Consider the following 21,064-nt stretch of genomic DNA (forward strand, 5'->3'; position numbering starts at 1 on the left):
ATAAATCAGTCAATGGCAGGAGTAATGGGATTATGTAATTGGTTTAGTTTAATCTTCTATGGTGAAGAAGATGTTTGGGAATTAGTTACTGTGACTCCAGATATAAGATGTATTTTAAGATAGTTCCATATTATTATAGCTGCTCAGCAAAAGGAGAGCACCACTCTAATTAAGGAGACCAAAATGACTTCTTGGGGGAAGAGACGTTTTAGTGGAGCCTTGAAGTATGGTAAGATTTATACAGATCAAAATGGGAGTAGGGATATATACAGAAGAAAGTAATTCCTAGGTCATAGGGGTGTCTGGTGTATTGCATAAATGGACACCATTTCTACCCTCTCTGTATATACACCCTTTGCAATGTGACTTTGCATCGCTGTACGTTAAGAAATGGAGTGTATGTTTTCACCTCTTGAATCTTGGCTGGCTTTATGCTTTGCTTTGGCTAATAGAATATGACAGAAAAAATATTACACGATATATGAGCCTTGGCCTCAAGAAGCCTTGTATGCTCTGCTTTTTTCCTCTTGGAACCCAGTCCAGCCACTATAAAAACAAACTTAGACCACCTTAATAAATGATGATAGGTATCTTGTACTCCAGCTGACAGTGATTCCCCTAAAGCAGAGTCACCTGACAGGCAGCTGACCACAAACTCATAAATAACCCTAGCAGAGAACAGAGAAACTACCTAGATGAGCCTAGCCCAAATTGCCAATCCTCAGAATCTTGAGTTAAATAAATGTTTTGTTTATTTTTGAAAATTGAGGTATGACTGACACGTAATGTTATATTAGTTTCAGTTGTACAACATAATGATTCAATATTTGTTATGTATTGCAAAATGATCACAATAAGTCAACATCTGTCACCATACATAGAAATTTTTTTCCTTGTGATAAAACTTTTAAGATTTACTCTCTTAGCAACTTTCAAATATACATTACAATATTATTAACTGTAGTCACCATGCTGTACATTACATGTCCATGACTTATTTATTTTAGAACTGGAAGTTTGTACCTTTTGATTACCTTCATCCAGTTTCACCCCCACCCCCATATCTGGCAACCACTAATCTGTTCTTTGTATCTATGAAGTTTTTTATTTTTAGTTTTTGGGTTTGTTTTTTTAGGTTCCACATATAACTGAGATTGCACAGTATTTGTCTTTCTCTGTCTGACTTATTTCACTTAGCATAATGCCCTCACGGTTCATCCATGTTGTTGCAAATGGCAAGATTTCCTTCTTTTTTTACTGCTGAATACTATTCCATTGTATACATATGTATATACCATATCTTCTTTATCCATTCATCCATTAATGGACACTCAGGTTGTTACCATATGTTGGATAGTGTAAATAATGCTGCAGTGTACCTAGGGGTACATATATCTTTTCAAGTTAGTGTTTTCATTTTCTTTGGATAAATGTCCTGAAGTGCAACTGCTGGATAATATGGTTGTTTTATTTTTAATTTTTCAAGGGACCTCCATACTGTTTTCCATAATGGCTGCACCATTTTACTTTCCCACCAACAGTACACAAGGGTTCACTTTTCTCCACATGTTCTTTCTTGTATTTTTGATAATAGCCATTCTAACAAGTGTGGAGTGATATCTCATTGTGGTTTCTATTTGCCTTACCCTGATGATTAGCGATGTTGAGCACATTTTCATATACCTGTTGGCCATCTGTTTGTCTTCTTTGGAAAAATGTCTGTTCAGAGCTTCTGCCTTTTTAAATTGGATTGTTTGCTTTTTTTGCTAGTGAATTGTATGAGTTCTTTATGTATTTTGGATATTAGCCCCTCATCAGATATATGATTTGCAAATATTTTCTCCCATTTGGTAGTTTGCCTTTTCATTTCTTGATTTTTTTGTTTTTTGTTTTTTCATTGTTGTTTTTGTTTTTGTTTGCTGTGCAGAAGCTTTTTAGTTTGATGTAGTCTCATGTGTTTATTTTTGCTTTTGGTGTCAACTCCAAAAAATCATCATCAACACTGTTGTCAAGGAGCTTAACTCCTGTTTTCTTCAAGGAGTTTTATGGTTTCAGGTCTTTTGTTCAAGTCTTTAATCCATTTTGAGTTAATTTTTGTGTACAGTGTGAGTTAATGATCCAGTTTCATTCTTTTGCATGTGGCTGTCCAGTTTTCCCAACACCATTTAACAAAGAGACTGTTCCTTTCCTATTGACTTTATTTCTTTAAACATACTAAGCATATATTTTTAAAAATATTTATTTATTTATTTTGGCTATGCTGGGTCTTAGGCATGCAGGATCTTACAGTACCCAGATACATGGTCAAACACCTGTCTAGATATTGCCGTGAAGATAATTTTTAGATGAGATCAACATTTAAGTCAGTTGACTTTGAGTAAAGCAGCTTACCCTTTATAATGTGGATGGACCTCATCTAATCAGTTGAAGGATGTAAGAGAAAAAGACTGAGGTTTCCCAAGGAAGAAGGAATTCTGCTTCCAGACTGCCTCTAGACTTGAGTTGCAATATTACCTCTTTCCTGGGTCTCCAGCCTTTTGGCCTGCCCAAAAGGTCTTAGACTTGCCAGACACCACAATCACATGAGCCAATTCCTTAAAATAAATCTTTCTATATATACACATTCTATTGGTTCTGTTTCTGTGAAGAACACTTACTAATATAAAACCTATCAGAATGGCTAAAAAAAAATAGTGATAACACCAAATGCTGATGGGGCTTTGGAGAAACTGGATCACTTGTACAGAACCAAACAAAATTTAAAATGGTATAACCACTCTGAAAAATAGGCAGTTTCTTTTAAAATGGAAAATTGACTCAATATTTATTCAGCCCAGCAGTTGCACTCTTGGACGCTTATCACTAAAAAACGAAAACGTGTTCATGTTAGAAACTTGTACATGAATGTTCATAGCAGCTTTATTCATAAGAGCCAAAAACAGAACAACTCAGATGTCTTTCAATGAGTGCATAGTTAAACAAACCATAGTATGTCCACACCATGGAATGTTGCTCAGCAATAGAAAGGAATGAACTATTGATACACACAACAACTTGGACAAATCTCAAAGTAATTATTATGAGTGAAAAGAATCCAATCTCAATGGGTTGCATGATATATGATTTTAATTTATAGTATTCTTGAAATAACAAAATTAGAGAGATAGAGAAAAGATCAGTGTAGTGGATATGGAGACAAAGAACCTGCATGAGGGAGCCTGTGTTAATGGTACAGTTCTGTATCTTGATTGTAGTGGTATAGCTATACAAATAATTAACTTGCACAGAATTATAAACACACAAAGACACATACACAAACTAGTGTATGTATAATTGGTAGGATCATTATAAGCTCTGTGAGTTGTACCAATGTCAAATACACAGTTTTATATTGCACTATTATTATATAAGATGTTAACATTAGGAGAGGCTGAGTGAATGGTGCATAGGACTCCTTGTACATTTCTTTGCAACCACCTGTGAATCAATTATTAAAATGAAAAGTTAAAAAGAAGAGCTTCGGGCTTCCCTGGTGGCGCAGTGATTGAGAGTCCGCCTGCCGATGCAGGGGACACGGGTTCGTGCCCCGGTCCGGGAAGATCCTACATGCCGTGGAGCGGCTGGGCCCGTGAGCCATGGCCACTGAGCCTGCGCGTCCGGAGCCTGTGCTCCGCAATGGGAGAGGCCACAACAGTGAGAGTCCCGCGTACCGCAAAAAAAAAAGAGAAGAGCTTCTTGGGACTTCCCTGGTGGCGCAGTGGTTAAGAATCTGCCTTCCAATGTAGGGGACACAGGTTCAATCCCTAGTCCAGGAAGATCCCACATGCCACAGAGCAACTAAGCCCGTGCGCCACAACTACAGAGCCTGTGCTCTAGAGCCCGTGAGCCACAACTACTGAAGCCTGCGTGCCTAGAGCCTGTGCTCCCCAACAAGAGAAGCCACCGCAATGAGAAGCCCGCTCACCGCAACTAAAGAAAGCCCGCGCTTAGCAATGAAGACCAAATGCAGCCAAAAAAAATAAATAAAACATAAATTAATTTAAAAAAAAAAGAAGAGCTTATTGCAGCCTGATTCATACATTTTCTGGGTTGAGAAAGACATTGAAATGCCTTGGTTTTTAGTAAAAGGCAGTTATCCCAGTCCTTTTTTAACTTTCTTGGGTTTAAGGATTGCATTGCTGTTAATTAGTATCCACACCACCCTTACAAAATGCTTTATATAAAAGCAAAGTTTAGGAAGCACAGTATCAATCTCAGCCTTGGTATAAAGGGATTAGTGATGGGTCAAGCCTTGTCTGTAACATTAGGAACCCAGCCTTTGGGTGTTAAAGGGCAGAAAATTTGGTCTCAAGGGTACTAAGGTAACAGAAAAAGCCTCAGCCACAGAGAAATAGAATAGGATCATAGTTGCTGTTTTGTGTATGAGGATCAGAATAGCAGTGATGACAAAACTGTTCTTCAGTGTTAAACCTGGAGGGTTATGGGATACAGGTTGTTATATTTTTATGGTAACTGTGCTTCTACTTGAAAAACCTAAGTAAGTTTTTTTTAGTTAAAACTGAGAATGGGCAGTCCATGTGGAGGCAGAGAATTTCAACACAGTTTTAGGTTCTGTGGTTTGGAGACAAAAGAGGAGCAAGTTTGGAGTGGGAATGGAGACAGTAGCATGAGCTCAAATGGGCACCCAGGGCAGGATTCTTCTCCAGCCCATCCTGCCAGAGGGAAGGCTTGTGAGGCTTTGGGAAATAGGCCAAGGAGAATGGGGTAAAGTAGTAGTGTTTCTCTTCACTTATAGATTTTTATCCTGTAGGCGATAAGGGGCTAATCCAGATTGAGTAGAGAAATGAGACAAATGTGCTGTAGGAATTTCAACCAGCAGTATTTTATAGGAGAAATTAGAGTGGATGGAGAGTACCTATATGGCTGAAAATCAGTTTGGTTTTTTTTTTAATTTTATTTTTTGGCTGCGTGGCATGTGAGATCTTGGTTCCCCAACCAGGGATTGAACCTGGGCCCCCTGCATTGGAAGGTGGAATCTTGGCCACTGGACCACCAGGGAAGTCCCCCAAAACCAGTTTTATTCAACAAAAAGTGTTGTATTGGGTTGGCCAAAAAGTACCGTAACAACTTACAGAAAACCCGAATGAACTTTTTGGCCAACCCAATAATTCAACAAAGTGGTGAGGGTCCTGACTCACATGGGGGTATAAGATAGAGACATGTATTTATGAAAATGATTCTGTACTCTAGTAAATCTTTTTCAGCGTGGACTAATTTTTATCTCTTCATAGTCATACTCTGCACGATCTGTATATAGTGCATCAAATTTAGAGGTGTGACCTTAAATTTAAATTTTGTTTAAAAAACCAGGAGGTCAATAAAATTTAAACTGCTTAACAACTAGGTATACAAAAAAAAAAAAAGATAGAGACATGTGAGAGGACTAACGCAGCTGAATCTTTTAAAAAAGGGCTGGAGTTTGAACTTGAGTACATAGAAAAAAATGGTAACATCCATGGAAAAGAGTTAACTTGGGAAGAGAAGTTGTTTTGCTTTGCTGTGTGGGTTATGGTGGGAGGGCCATAAAATGGTGAGATTGAGGGACTGGACTAGCAGCCCTCCCACAGCTGGCTGAAGCTTGAGTTTGGACCATCCTATGACTGGCGGGCCACAGCTGACAGGAGTGGGGAGGGAGGGAGGGCCCCAAGGAGAGCTTTGGGAAATGATTACCTCTGGGGTGCAAAGAATGAAGCAAAGCAGGTTAAGTGAAAAATGGGATGTATAAGGGCCACAGCGAAGTTTAAATAAGTTCTAGTCTTAGTCCCAAAACCTTTAGACTCGACATATTTATGCCTACCACTTCCATTTAAAAGTTGGGGTATTGTCACATCTTAACTCTGGACTGTTGTCATGACTTCGATTCATGCTCAGTAATTTGGAAGGGGTTTTTAAAACTACGGTGACTTTACAATATGAGTAGAGTTGTTTGGCTTTGGTATGTTTAGTCCCTGCTTATAAAAGATGGCAAGAGAGACTGTTCTGGACCACTGTGCTTAGAGACCCCTCATGCATAAGAAAGAAGCACTGTGTCAGCTCCATAATGAATGGGACCATTCCAGATGTGTGTGAGCCCTAGATCACGATGTCTAACACTGTAAAATACATAAACTAAAACACCAGCAGCTTTACCTTTAGCCTGCTCAAAGTCTTATCTGCTTCTGAATTCCCATGTCACTTCCCATGAGAGCATGTATGAATCTTTTTCTATTTTGGGTAATAACATTGGTTATAAATTTACTCCCTCTCCCCCTTCTTAATACTGTAGTTTAGTAGTTTTTAGCACTTTCTCCTTTGGCCATGTCTGAAAGAAAGTCTGGGGAATTCCCTGGTGGTCCAGTGGTTGGGACTCCTTGCTTTCACTGTCGAGGGCCCGGGTTCGATCCCTGATCGGGGAACTAAGATCCTGCAAGCTGCACGGTGCAGCTGGGAAAAAAAAAAAGTCTGACTGAGTTGTCCTGTGAAGAAGATAATGGGAACTTCAGTTTACTCCAGGTTACACAGTCAATATTTTAATTTCCAGGCTGGAGTCTCTCTTCTATAAATTGTCTGTTACTATTTTTGCCAATGATATTTTTTGCTGCCAAGAGCTATAGAATGATATAGAATAGTATCATGAAAAACAGGTCAGTTTCTTGAAAGATGTGTTTCTGATTTATTTTTTCCTTTTGGTTTTTAAGCAATTTGGATTATTTAATGTATGAATCACTTCTTCCCTCAGGTAACTGTGAGAGATCAAAAACCAAGTTTCCCTACAAAGTAACAGAGATTCTAGGCAGATGTTATAAAGTTTAGGAAATACCCAGCAGCTCTAGAGGTTGGTATCTATCCTGTGTCCAGTTCGTCTTATGATTTGCTTTTTGGACTTCTTTTGTTTGGGGTTTCCTACTTGGTGACTGGTCTGCCCTTCAAAGCTAACACTGCTTATGGGCAATGACAAACGGCCGAGTTCTACCCAGGTAACAGACATACCTTGTAAAGAAGGCCCTACCTTACAAGATTAGAGCCAAAGCCTTTCAATTCTGTGGAATGTTATTTTTAAGCTGGCTTTCACACTTAACTCCCGATCTGTAGTGGGTTAAAATGGGATTTTGTAAGTGGTCCTGGCAGTTTCACTCTTAGTGTCCCAGCTTAGAGCTGGGTGCTGGAAACTTAGCATCTCCCTTAAGGGGCAGTAGCTTGACAGGCTTCCCTACACAGAGTCTTGGCATTGGGTAACCCTGCCTCACCTCAACCCCTGGTCCTGGAGCAGTGGCTTGATGGCTCCTTAAAGGCCATTTCTGCCCTGCAGTGGTCATAAAGGGAAGACTGATAACCAAGCTCAGGCAAAATGTCAAGACCTTTGGCTTTATCCTAAAAATGGAAACTAAAGATATTGGTAATGATTCTCTGTATAACATCTTGAATCTGTTACACAACCAATTTAAGGAAATGTATTCCATTGTTATTTTATAGGAAATAAATTGCTGAGTTCCAGCTTCAAGGAAGAGCTAAATATTACATCATATGATATCTCTCTTGATTGAACTATTAAAGCATTGTATCAAAAAACAAGAAAATGTGACATTGTAAAGCCTTTGGAAACATAAGTTGTAAAACAGCAGATAAATTGAATTGCAAAAGAAAAAAAAACCTTTTTATATTACAGGAAATAAATGTTAATATGGAGAATGATTTTAAGACTGAGTCAGCATCATCTGTCTTCGCTCTTCAAAGTCCTTCAGAGACATTGTTTTCTATTCAGCTATTAGATTTCAAGACAAGTTTACTGGAAGCATTAGAAGAGTTACGTATGAGAAGGGTAAGTTTCTTTTTAAAATGCTTTTTTAAATCAGAGAACTTGATTTTGTCCAATTTTTTGTCTTAAGGGGAAAAAAAAGGCAATGAAATAACCTCTTATTTAGAAAGAAGAAATACAGCCCAGATAATGGAGTAAAAGAGAAAAGGTCAGATTTAGTCAACATCAGGAGATGGAAAAGAAGAAGTTATAAACTAAAGTGAAAAATAAAACAGAGATTTGGTAAGTCAGCTAGTACTGAGTGCCTTGGAATGCATAGATAGCATTATAGTTGGATCCTATGGCTGATAAAAAAAAAGAACTGCTCTTTCAGGAGATTATAGTTTTGTTACGGCTGTAAGATGGGTGCCAATGAAATGATTAAATATGAAACAAGTAACATGATTAAGTGACAAAATAAGTGTATGTAGTAAGTATTCTGAGTTCAAATAATAAAATATCCTTATTTTTGGAAGTGATAACCTTGAGATTTTTAGAAAGGAGATATCTAGTATAAAATTGTAAAAGATGTTTGGTTTTAGCAGGAGATCTGTATTGGACAAAAACCCTTAAAAGCATTTCATTTCTGAGATTCTGTGGGTCTGAATTTGCAGAGCATGTTGTCAGCTCTCTATTAGATAGGTTGGAGTTGGTAAGATTCTGAAAAGAAGAAAATAAACTCTAAAACACTGTAATAATGATCTAGGGATGTGGTCACTAGGACTTATGTGTAACTGAAGATAGAACAAAAGAGACAGAAAGGAGAATCAATAGAATTTGCTAACTTCCTGAAAATAAGGTATAAGTGAGAGAAAAAGAGATCTGAAACAACATTTTTATTATATGAACGCTGTTCTAGGATTTAAAAATATTGAGATTTGTTGTCATAATAAGAAAATTTAATTACCACAATGCTCATTGTGTATAAAGCTACTTATGGGCTTCCCTGGTAGTGCAGTGGTTGAGAATCTGCCTGCCAATGCAGGGGACACGGGTTTGAGCCCTGGTCTGGGAAGATCCCACATGCCGAGGAGCAAGTAGGCCCTTGAGACACAACTACTGAGCCTGTGCACCTGGAGCCTGTGCCCCGCAACAAGAGAGGCCGTGACAGTGAAAGGCCCGCGCACCGCGATGAAGAGTGGCCCCCGCTTGCCGCAACTAGAGAAAGCCCTCGCACAGAAACGAAGACCCAGCACAAAAATAAATAAATAAATAAATAAAAAATCCTTCCCTCTACTTTAAAAAAATAAATAAATAAAAATAAAGCTACTTACTATCAGTATCACAAAACTCTATTAAACAAAGAAGAAATCCCGCTAAAAAAAGGTATCTTAGATGAGCATTGAAAATAACTACTATTATAAAATTAGCTTAAGATGTTATCTTTTCTAAGTAAAGCAAGTTTAGGTAACTATTTAAAGCTTTATATTTTGTTTTATTATGTTTTAAACATTATATTTTTGTCTGTTTATATTTCTTACTTGAAAAATAAGCTTTCCTTAAAAATTTTCTGAAAAATTTCAGGGTAACAGCAGGAACAGTGGTTTTTAGTAATCAAGTGTAGGAATGTGTACTACATTTTCTTAATATTTACTTATTTTATTTTTATTTTTGGCTGCATCGGGTCTTAGTTGCAGCATGAGGGATCTTTGTCGTGGCATGCGGGATCTTTCGTTGTGGTGCATGGGCTCTTTGTTGCGGCGCTTGGACTTCTCCCTAGTTGTGGTGCATGGGCTCCAGAGTGCATGCGCTCTGTAGTTGTGGCACATAGGGCTCTCTAGTTGTGCCTCGTGTACTTAGTAGTTGCAGTGCATGGGCTTAGTTGCCGCGTGGCATGTGGGATCTTAGTTCCCCAACCACAGATCAAACCCATGTCCCCTGCACTGGAAGGTGGATTCTTAACCACTGGACCAACAGGGAAGTCCCGAATGTACACTACTTTTAATAACATTCCCCATTGAAAGGAGAACTTTATTCTTAAAAAGGGGGAAATTCCTCCTTTCATTGGAAAATGACAGTTATGATTTTCACATTTACCATAATGGCAACACTTTATCCATATTGCTGGATTTTATTTTTCATCCATATTTTAATAGGAAAATTTAAAAAATGCATAATAGTTGAAAGAATTTCACAGTGAACACCCATATACCCACTAAGGTAGGGAGAATAATGGCCACCCCAATGATGTCCACATTCTAACTCTCAAAACCTGTAAATATGTTACCTAACATGGCAAAAGGGACTTTACAGATGTGATAAAGTTACATATTTTGAGATGGAGGGATTATGCTGAATTATTCAGACGGGGCTAATTTGTTCACAAGGGTTCTTATAAGAGGAAAGCAGGATAATCAGAATCAGAGCAAAAGATGTGATGACAGAAGCAGAGGCTGTGGTCAAAGAGAGATTTGAAGATGTTATACTGCTGGCTTTGAAGATGGAGGGTAGAAGCCACAAGTCAAAGTGTGCAAGCGGAAGCCGGAAGAGGCAAGGAGTTCCCCCACAGAGACTTCATGAAGGTGTATAGCTCAGCCAACACCTTGATTTTAGCTCAGTATGAACATTTTAGATTTCTTTCTTTTTTAATTTATTTTTTTATTGAAGTATAGTTGATTTACAATGTGTGTTAGGTTCAGGTGTACAGCAAAGTGATTCAGTTATAGGTATGTGTATGTATATATATGTGTATATGTGTGTGAGTATATATATGTGTGTGTGTGTGTGTGTGTGTGTGTGTGTGTGTGTGTGTGTATTCTTTTTCAGATTCTTTTCCCACATAGGTTATTACAAAATATTGAGTATAGTTCCCTGTGGTATACAGTAGGTCCTTGTTGGTTATCTGTTTTATATACAGTAGTGTGTATATGTTACTCCCAAATTCCTAATTTATCCCTCCCCACTACCTTTCCCCTTTGGTAACCATAAATTTGTTTTCTATGTCTGTGAGTCTGTTTCTGTTTTGTAAGTATGATTTTTTAAGATTCCAAATGTAAGTGATATCATCTGATATTTGTCTTTCTCTGACTGACTTACTTCACTTAGTATGATAAACTCTAGGTCCATCCATGTTGCTGCAAATGGCATTATTTCATTCTTTTTTATGGCTGAGTAATATTCCATTGTGTGTATATTTATATATTGATATCTATATCATATCTTCTTTATCCATTCATCTGTTGATGGACATTTAAGTTGCTTCCATGTCTTGGCCATTGTAAATAGTGCTGCAATGAACATTGAGGTGCATTTATCTTTTTGAATTATGGGTTTCTCTGGATATATGCCCAGGAGTGGGATTGCAGAATCATAGGGTAGCTCTATTTTTAGTTTTTTAAGGAACCACCATAGTGTTCTCCATAGTGGCTGTAACAATTTACAGTCCTACCAACAGTGTAGGAGGATTTCCTTTTCTCCACACCCTCTCCAGCATTTATTATTTGTAGTTTTTTTTCTTTTTTTTTTTGCGGTACGCGGGCCTCTCACTGTTGTGGCCTCTCCCGTTGTGGACCACAGGCTCCGGATGCGCAGGCTCAGAGGCCATGGCTCACGACCCTAGCCGTTCCGCGGCATGTGGGATCTTCCCAGACCGGGGCACGAACCCGTGTCCCCTGCATCGGCAGGCGGACTCTCAACCACTGCACCACCAGAGAAGCCCTATTTGTAGAATTTTTGATGATGGCTATTCTGACTGGTGTGAGGTGATACCTCATTGTAGTTTTTGATTTGCGTTTCTCTAATAATTAGGGATGTTGAACATCTTTTCATGTGCCTTTTGGCCATCTGTATGTCTTCTCTGGAGAAATGTCTATTTAGATCTTCTACCCAGTTTTTGATTGGGTTGTTTGTTTGTTTGTTTTTGATATTGAGCTGTTTATATATTTTGGAGATTAATCCCTTATCAGTTGCATCATTTGCAAATATTTTCTTCCCTTCTGTAGCTTGTCTTTTGTTTTGTTTATAGATTTTTTTGTTGTACAAAAGCTTTTAAGTTTAATTAGATCCCATTTGTTTATTTTTGTTTTTATTTCCTTTACTCTAGGAGACGGATCTAAAAAGATGTTGCTGAAATTTATGTCAAAGACTGTCCTGCCTATGTTTTCCTCTAGAAGTTTTCTAGTACCCTGTTTTACATTTAGGTATTTAATCGATTTTGAGTTTATTTTTGTGTATGGTGTTAGGGAGTGTTCGACTTTCATTCTTTTACATGTAGCTGTCCAGTTTTCCCAGCACCACTTATTGAAGTGACTGTCTTTTTTCCATTGTATATTCTTCCTCCTTTGTTGTAGGTAAATTTACCATAGGTGCATGAGTTTACTTCTGGTCTTTCTATCCTGTTCCATTGTTCTATATTTCTGGTTTTGTGCCAGTACCATAATGTTTTGATGACTATAGCTTTATAGTATAGTCCGAAGTCAGGGAGGCTATTTCCTCCAGCTCTGTTTTTCTTTCTCAGGATTGCTTTGGCTATTCGGGGGTTTTGTGTTTCCATACAAATTTAAAAATTTTTTGTTCTAGTTCTGTGAAAAATGCCATTGGTAATTTGATAGGGATTGCATTGAAGCTGTAGATTGCCTTGCATAGTACAGTCATTTTGACAATATCGATTCTTCCAATCAAAGAACATGGTATATCTTCCCATCCGTGTCATCTTTGATTTCTTTCATCAGTGTCTTATAGTTTTCAGAGTACAGGTTTTTTGTCTCCTTGGGTTGGTTTTCTCCTAGGTATTTTATTTTATTTTATTTATTTTTTTATTTTTTATTTTTTGCGGTACACGGGCCTCTCACTGCTATGGCCTCTCCCGTTGTGGAGCACAGGCTCCAGACGCGCAGGCTCAGCGGCCATGGCTCACGGGCCCCCCGCTCCACGCCACATGGGACCTTCCCGGACCGGGGCACAAACCTGCGTCCCCTGCATCGGCAGGCAGACTCTCAACCACTGCACCACCAGGGAAGCCCTCTCCTAGGTATTTTATATTTTTTTTTAAATTTATTTTATTTATTTGGCTTCATTGGGTCTTAGTTGCGGCACGTCGGATCCTCATTGCAGCATGCGGGATCTTTTGTTGCGGTGCACAGGCTCTTTGTTGTGGTGCATGGTCTTCTCTCTAGTTGTGGCACGTGGGCTTAGTAGTTGTAGCACGTGGACTCTCTAGTTGTGGCACATGGGCTCTAGAGCACACATGCTCAGTAGTTGCGGCATGCAGGCTTAGTTGCCCTGCAGCATGTGGGATCTCAGTTCACCAACCAGGGAACAAACCCGTATCCCCTGCATTGGAAGGTGGATTCTTAACCACTGGACCACCAGGGAAGTCCCTGTATTTTATTCTTTTTGATGCTATGGTAAATGGGATTGTTTCCTCAATTTCCCTTTCTAACCTTTTGTTGTTAGTGTATAGAAATGCAGCAGATTTCTATGTATTAACTTTGTACCCTGCAGCTTTACCAAATTCATTGATGAGCTCTAGTAGTTTTCTGGTAGCATCTTTAGGATTTTCTATGTATAGTATCATGTCATCTGCTAACAGTGGCAGTTTTACTTCTTTTTTCCAATTTGGATCCCTTTTATTTCTTTTTCTTCTTTGATTGCTGTGGCTAGTACTTCCAAAACTATGTTGAATAAAAGTGGCGAGAGTGAACATCCTTGTCTTGTTACTGATCTTAGAGGAAATGCTTTCAGCTTTTGATCATTGAGTATGATGTTAGCTGTGGGTTTGTCATATATAGCCTTTATTATATTTAGGTAGGTTTTCTCTATGCCCACTTTCTGGAGAGTTTTTAATCTTAAATGGATGTTGAATTTTGTCAAAAGTTTTTTCTGCATCTATTGAGATGATCATATGGTTTTTGTTCTTCAATTTTTTAATGTGGTGTATCACACTGATTGATTTGTGGATATTGAAAAATCCTTGCATCCTTGGGATAAATCCCACTTGATCATGGTGTATGATCCTTTTAATGTACTGTTGGCTTCGATTTGCTCGTATTTTGTTGAGGAGTTTTGCATCTGTGCTCATCAGTGATATTGGCCTATCATTTTCTTTTTTGTGTGGTATCTTTGTCTGATTTTGATATCAGGGTGATGGTGGCCTCATAGAATGAGTTTGGAAATGTTCCTTCCTCTGCAATTTTTTGGAATAGTTTCAGAAGGATAGGTGTTAACTCTTGTATAAATGTTTGGTAGAATTTGCCTGTGAGGCCATTGGTTCTGGATTTTGTTGGGAGTTTTTACATTACTGATTCAATTTCATTACTGGTAATTGGTCTGTTCATATTTTCTATTTCTTCCTGGTTCAGTCTTGGGAGATTGTACCTTTCCAAGAATTTGTCCATTTCTTCTAGGTTGTCCATTTTATTGGCATAGAGTTGCTTGTAGTAGTCTCTTAGGATACTTTGTATTTCTACAGTGTCTGTTGTAACTTCTCCTTTTTCATTTCTAATTTTATTGATTTGAGTCCTCTCCGTCTTTTTTGTGATGAGTCTGGCTAATGGCTTATCAATTCTGTTTATCTTCTCAAAGAACCAGCTTTTAGTTTTATTGATCTTTGCTATTGTTTTCTTTGTTTCTATTTCATTTATTTCTGCTATGATCTTTATGATTTCTTTCCTTCTGCTAACTTTGGGTTTTGTTTGTTCTTCTTTCTCTAGTTCCTTTAGGTGTAAGGTTAGATTGTTTATTTGAGATTTTTCTTGTTTCTTGAGGTAGGCTTGTATAGCTATAAACTTCCCTCTTAGAACTGCTTTTGCTGCATCCGATAGGTTTTGGATCATCGTGTTTTCATTGTCATTTGTCTCTAGGTATTTTCTGATTTCCTCTTTGATTTCTTCAGTGATCTCTTGGTTATTTAGTAACATATTGTTTAGCCTCCATGTGTTTGTGTTTTTTATGTTTTTCTCCCTGTAATTGATTTCTAATCTCATAGCATTGTCAGAAGATGCTTGATATGATTTCAATTTTCTTAAATTCACTGAGGCTTGATTTGTGACCCAAGATGTGATCTATCCTGGACAATGTTCTGTGTGCACTTGAGAAGAAAGTGTAATCTGCTGTTTTTGGATGGAATGTCCTATAAATATCAATTAAATCTATCTGGTCTATTGTGTCATTTAAAGCTTATCTTTCCTTATTTATTTTCATTTTGGATGATCTGTCCATTGGTGTAAGCGAGGTGTTAAAGTCCCCCAGTATTATTTTGTTGCTGTCGATTTCCTCTTTTAGAGCTGTTAGCAGTTGCCTTATGTATTGAGGTGCACTTATGTTGGGTGCATATATATTTATAATTGTTATATCTTCTTCTTTGATTGATCCCTTGATCATTATGTAGTGTCCTTCCTTGTCTCTTGTAGCATTCTTTATTTTAAAGTCTATTTTATCTGATATGAGTATTGCTACTCCAGCTTTCTTTTTATTTCCATTTGCATGGAATATCTTTTTCCATCCCCTCACTTTCCGTCTGTATGTGTCCCTAGGTCTGAAGTGGGTCTCTTGTAGACAGCGTATGTATGGGTCTTGTTTTTGTATCCATTCAGCAAGCCTGTGTCTTTTGGTTGGAGCATTTAATCCATTCACATTTAAGGTAATTATCAATATGTATGTTCCTATGACCATTTTCTTAATTGTTTTGGGTTTGTTTTTGTACGTCCTTTTCTTCTCTTGTGTTTCCCACTTAGAGAAGTTCCTTTAACGTTTGTTGTAGAGCTGGTTTGGTGCTGAATTCTCTTAGCTTTTGCTTGTCTTTAAACCTTTTGATTTCTCCATTGAATCTGAATGAGATCCTTGCCGGGTAGAGTAACATTGGTTGTAGGTTCTTCCCTTTCATCACTTTAAGTATATCATGCCAGTCCCTTGTGGCTTGTAGAGTTTCTGCTGAGAAATCAGCTGTTATCCTTGTGGGAGTTCCCTTGTATGTTATTTGTCATTTTTCCCTTGCTGCTTTCAATAATTTTCTTTGTCTTTAATTTTTGCCTATTTGATTACTATGTGTCTTAGCATGTTCCTCCTTGGGTTTATCCTGTATGGGACTCTCTGCGCTTCCTGGACTTGGGTGGCTATTTCCTTTCCCATTTTAGGGAAGTTTTCGACTATAATCTCTCCAAATATTTTCTCGGGTCCTTTCTCTCTTCTCCTTCTGGGACCCCTGTAATGCGAATGTTGTTGCATTTAATGTTGTTCCAGAGGTCTCTTAGGCTGTCTTCATTTCTTTTCATTCTTTTTTCTTTATTCTGTTCTGCAGCAGTGAATTACACCATTCTGTCTCCCAGGTCACTTATCCATTCTTTTTTTTTTTTTTTAGTAAGTTTATTTATTTTATTTTTGGCTGCATTGGGTTTTCATTGCTGCACGCGGGCTTTCTCTAGTTGCAGTGAGCAAGGGCTACTCTTCATTGCAGTGTGCAGGCTTCTCATTGTGGTGGCTTCTCTTGTTGTGGAGCACGGGCTCTAGGCACGCAGGCTCAGTAGTTGTGGCGCACGGGCTCAGTTGCTCCATGGCATGTGGGATCTTCCCAGATCAGGGCACGAACCTGTGTCCCCTGCATTGGCAGGCAGATTCTTAACCACTGTACCACCAGGGAAGTCCCCACTTATCCATTCTTCCGCCTCATTTATTCTGCTATTGATTCCTCCTAGTATAATTTTCATTTCAGTTATTGTATTGTTCATCTCTGTTTGTTTGTTCTTTAATTCTTCTAGGTCTTTGTTAAACATTTCTTGCATCTTCTCGATCTGTGCTTCCATTCTTTTTCCGAGGTCTTGGATCATCTTCACTATCATTATTCTGAATTCTTTTTTCTGGAAGGTTGCCTATCTCCACTTCATTTAGTTGTTTTTCTGGGGTTTTATCTTGTTCCTTCATCTGGTACATAGCCCTCTGCCTTTCATCTTGTCTACCTTTCTGTGAATGTGGTTTTTGTTCCACAGGCTGCAGGATTGTAGTTCTTCTTGCTTCTGCTATCTGCCCTCTGGTGGATGAGGCTATCTAAGAGGCTTGTGCAAGCTTCCTGAATGGAGCGACTGGTGGTGGGTAGAGCTGGCTGTTGTTCGGGAAAAATCTTTAATTCCAATTAATAAATGTAGGAGGAAGCAGAGAAATAGAAACCACCCTTAGAACATCACAGTAATAATTCCTGCAGGGAAGATCCACTGATGAATGCTAAAATTAGTGGATGAAATTTTAAGGAGAAACAGAATAGTTGCATAGTCACACAATATCTTCCCCAAATTATTTAGTAAGTTACTGTGGTGGTTTTATATATGTTTACATATTGTTTGATACTCCTCCCTCTGGGAAGTGGAGCTTAATTTCCCTTGCCTTGATTGTGGACTAAGTTCTAACAGATAGAAAATATAAAGGGAAAAATAGTTAAGTTTACTGTGGAAAAACCTGACAGATACCACCTTAACTAAGTGATTAAGGTTAAGTTCCCCAGAAAGAATTTGTATGGTATCAATAATTCATGTGAATATCAAGTACTCATGATATGATGTGATGAGAAGGGAACTTTACCTCTGTGGTATTCTTCCCCGAAACCTAGTGTAATCATGAGAAAATATCAGACAAACCCCATATGTGGAATATTCTGCAAGATATCTCAACAATGCTTGTCAAAAGTATCAAGGTCATGAAAAACAAGAAGGCTGAGAAACTCTCACAGATTGGAGGAGTCTAAGGAGACATGATTAAATGTAACATGGTATCCCATACTGTGTTCTGGAACAGATATTGGTGGAAAAACTAGTGAAATATATAAACTTTGTAGTGTAATCAATAATATTGTTATCATGTTACTTTCTTAACTTTGATAAGTTTATCCTGCTTATGTAAGATTTCAACATTAGGGAAGCTGGGTAAAGGGTATACAATAACTCTACTATCTTTACACAAGTCTTCTGTAAATCTAAAATTATTTCAAAATAAAAAGTTTGTAAAAAGAAATTAGGACTTTGAAACAGTGAAAATTCAAGAAATACTATAGTACAAATTAATGTGATTCTTTTTTTTATTTTTGAGAGATATTAAGCAAGCAAGACTATATTTGGTCATTCACTTAATGTTTCCTGAGCACTTACTGTGATAGGTTTTAGAGATTATAATACCATGTAATAATAAAGCAGTGCAGAATATACTGTGAGAGTGTGGCTAAGGAAATGCCTAACTTTACTAAGGAGAGTGAGGGAAGCTTCATGGAAGAAGTAACTCATGCAGAGATATTATGAATGAGTAGGAATTTTGGATCAGTCTTTCTAAGGGTTTATCAATTATGTTAGTCTTTTCAAGGAATTAAATTTTGAATTTGATGATTCTCTTGCATATTTGTTTTATGTTTTGTTACTATCTGCTCTGTCTTTATTATTTCCTTACTTTAATTTGTTGTTTTTTTCTTGAACTTTTGCAGATGGTATTTAGTTATTAATTTTAACCTTTTTTTCTTTTCTAATATACAGTATTTAAGGCTCTAAACTTTTCTCTTAGCATGCCTTTAGCTGGATTCTACAAATTTATGTAGATTTTATCTTCATTATCATTCAGTTCAAATTACTTTCTAATTTTCATTGTAATTTATTCTTTGACCCATGTGTTACTCAGACGTGTACTACTTCATTTATAAATATTTGGGAGTTTTATTTTACTTTTTTTTTTAATTTTACTTTTTATTAACTTTTAAAAATTGATTTTTAGCATAATTTTACTATGTCAGATTATAAGCTTTACATAATTTCAATCACTTAATATTTTTGGAGCTTTTCTTTCTAGCCAAGCATATAATCAAGTTTGGTAAATATTCCAACATAGATGAACTTGAAAATAATATGTATTCTGTATTTCTTGGGTACAGTATACTATGACTGTGAATTTGGTCAACTTTGTCAGTTTTGTTCAAATCTTCTATATAATTATTGATTTTTTGTCTATATTTTCCTTCTTTTTCTTTTTCTGTTCATGTTTCAGTCTGGTTTTTTTTTTTTTCCTTTCAGTTAATGAATTTTCTCTTCAGTTTACCTAATCTGATGATTAAGTCAATCTATTGGGTTCTTAATTTCACTTCTTAAATTTTCAGTCCTAATATTTTCATTTGGTTCTACTTTTATAACTTTAATTCATCTGCTGAAATTGATTTTGTCATAATTTCTTGAGCATATTAGTTTCATCTATTTCAAGTCTGTGTCTATAAACGCCAATATCTGGACCCCTTGTAGATCCATTTCTATTGTATCTTTTTTTCTCTTCATTTTTGGTCTTTTGACCTTTTGGTGGGGCGCAGCCAAAACAAAACAAAACAAAAAACCCCACAATGATTTGCTAGGGAAATTATGAAGGAAACTGGGTAATTAATGGTATAATATGTGGTGAATAACATTAAGCAGCATTTTAATGCCCCATAAAATTAGTTACGCTATGAGTGAAGTCATACCCCTTTGTAATTATAATGATTTGTAGAATCTGTATCTTTATACTACATGGAAAACTAATAAAATGAGTGTTATCCACATTGTTGAAAGATAACATTATAATATGCTTCTACTATATTAGGATTTTGATTTCTCATGCTTTTTATTAAAAATTATTATTTACATTTTATTTGAACTTTTCATTTTATTCATTCAAGCAGCTTTCAAAAGTTATTAACAAAAATTCTTATTAAATTGTCAATGAGAAAATATATATTAAATTTGGTAAGAAAATCCCATGTGTAACTTCAATAAAGTATACAAGATAGAACCTTAAAAGTGCTTATTTTTTATTAGCTGCCTTAGGACAACAAGGATTTAAGTGTTTTTATAAAAACAATAAAAGAGGAGTAATTTGATGGTTTATTTACTCTTTATAACCTTTAGAAAGTGCCATGCTTTTTTTAAAGTACTTGCTTCAGGCTGTAGTTTTACATGATGGGCTGTGTATTGGTCAGGCCTCTTCAATTCTTGACCCTGAACAGATTTAGGGACATAGTACATACACCAGGCACTTGTCCAAGCAGCCAAAACTGTTACTGGGTACTTTTATTTTCCTTTTCAAACTCATAATCCACCTCCTACAAAATTGCCCAATTCAGTTCCTCATGTTGTCTAATACAATACTAATCTCTCTTTCTGAGAGTTTCTTGGTTTGATTATCTACAAAATATCCAAGATAAATATCTCTAATATGCATGGCATAGCCTAAAAGTTCACATTAAAAAAAAATCTCTTTCCTAGTTCGTATTTAAACTACTGTTTTCATGTTAGTCAACTTAATCTATTACAAAGACTTCTCAAATAGAAAAATATTAATATTAGAATATCCATAACAATTTAAAAGTTTTTTGCCTTTCCTTTCAACAAATATTTCTTATTTTGAAGTGTTCGACTAAATAATCGAATGTACTTGTATATTTAAATGTACTTGTATATTTAAAGAATGTACTTGTATATTTAAAATAGGTAGTGTGATTTTGAATGGTTTTCTAACTTTTATGGGATATGAAGATTAAATTCTGAGGTTTTTGAAGGAAAGGAGTATATTATAGCAATTCATACTGTCCTACACCACCCACAGTTTCTTAAAGGTGATATAATGGCATGTTTAAGAGACTCTGGAGACAGATCATCTAGGTTCAAATACTTGCTCTGCTGTTTACCTGCTATATGACTTTAGGCAAGTTATTTATCCTCTTGCTGATAACCCAGTTTCCTCATTTATAAAATGGCAGTAACAAGAATACAAGTAACGCATAAAATTATATCTAAGATTAAATTGATATATAAAAGGTGCTTAGAACAATATCTAAATCATAGTAAGATCTGAGAATCCCCTGTAGCCACTAAAAGAGAAGTGTAGGGCTTCCCTGGTGGTGCAGTGGTTAAGAATCCGCCTGCCAATGCAGGGGACATGGGTTCGAGCCCTGGTCCTGGAAGATCCCATGTGCCGCAGAGCAACTAAGCCCATGCGCCACAACTACTGAGCCTGTGCTCTAGAGTCCGCGAGCCACAGCTACTGAAGCTCACGCACCACAACTGCTGAAGCCCGCACACCTAGAGCCAGTGCTCCACAACAAGAGAAGCCACTGTGGTGAGAAGCCCATGCACCACAACGAAGAGTAGCCCCCACTTGCCACAACTAGAGAAAGCCCACATGCAGAATCAAAGACACAATGCAGCCAAAAATAAAATAAATTAAAACAAATAAAAAACAAAAGAGAAGTGTATAACCAGGCCCACATGAAGAAAGCTGTATCTTGTACATTTTCAATCC

At 37.0% G+C, this 21,064-nt stretch overlaps 1 protein-coding gene across 1 annotated transcript in view; it reads left to right on the top strand.

Moving 5' to 3' along the window:
- Positions 1-7,720: 7,720 nt before the first annotated feature.
- The window catches only part of CCDC73 (coiled-coil domain containing 73), a 106,359-nt gene continuing 93,015 nt past the window's right edge, over positions 7,721-21,064 (top strand). The window contains exon 1 of the mRNA XM_060104508.1: positions 7,721-7,858. Within this exon, the coding sequence (XP_059960491.1) occupies positions 7,721-7,858 (138 nt within the window). The remainder of the gene's footprint in view (positions 7,859-21,064) is intronic.

This window comes from Mesoplodon densirostris, chromosome 7 (genome assembly GCF_025265405.1).
Source record: "Mesoplodon densirostris isolate mMesDen1 chromosome 7, mMesDen1 primary haplotype, whole genome shotgun sequence".
NCBI lineage: Eukaryota > Metazoa > Chordata > Mammalia > Artiodactyla > Ziphiidae > Mesoplodon > Mesoplodon densirostris.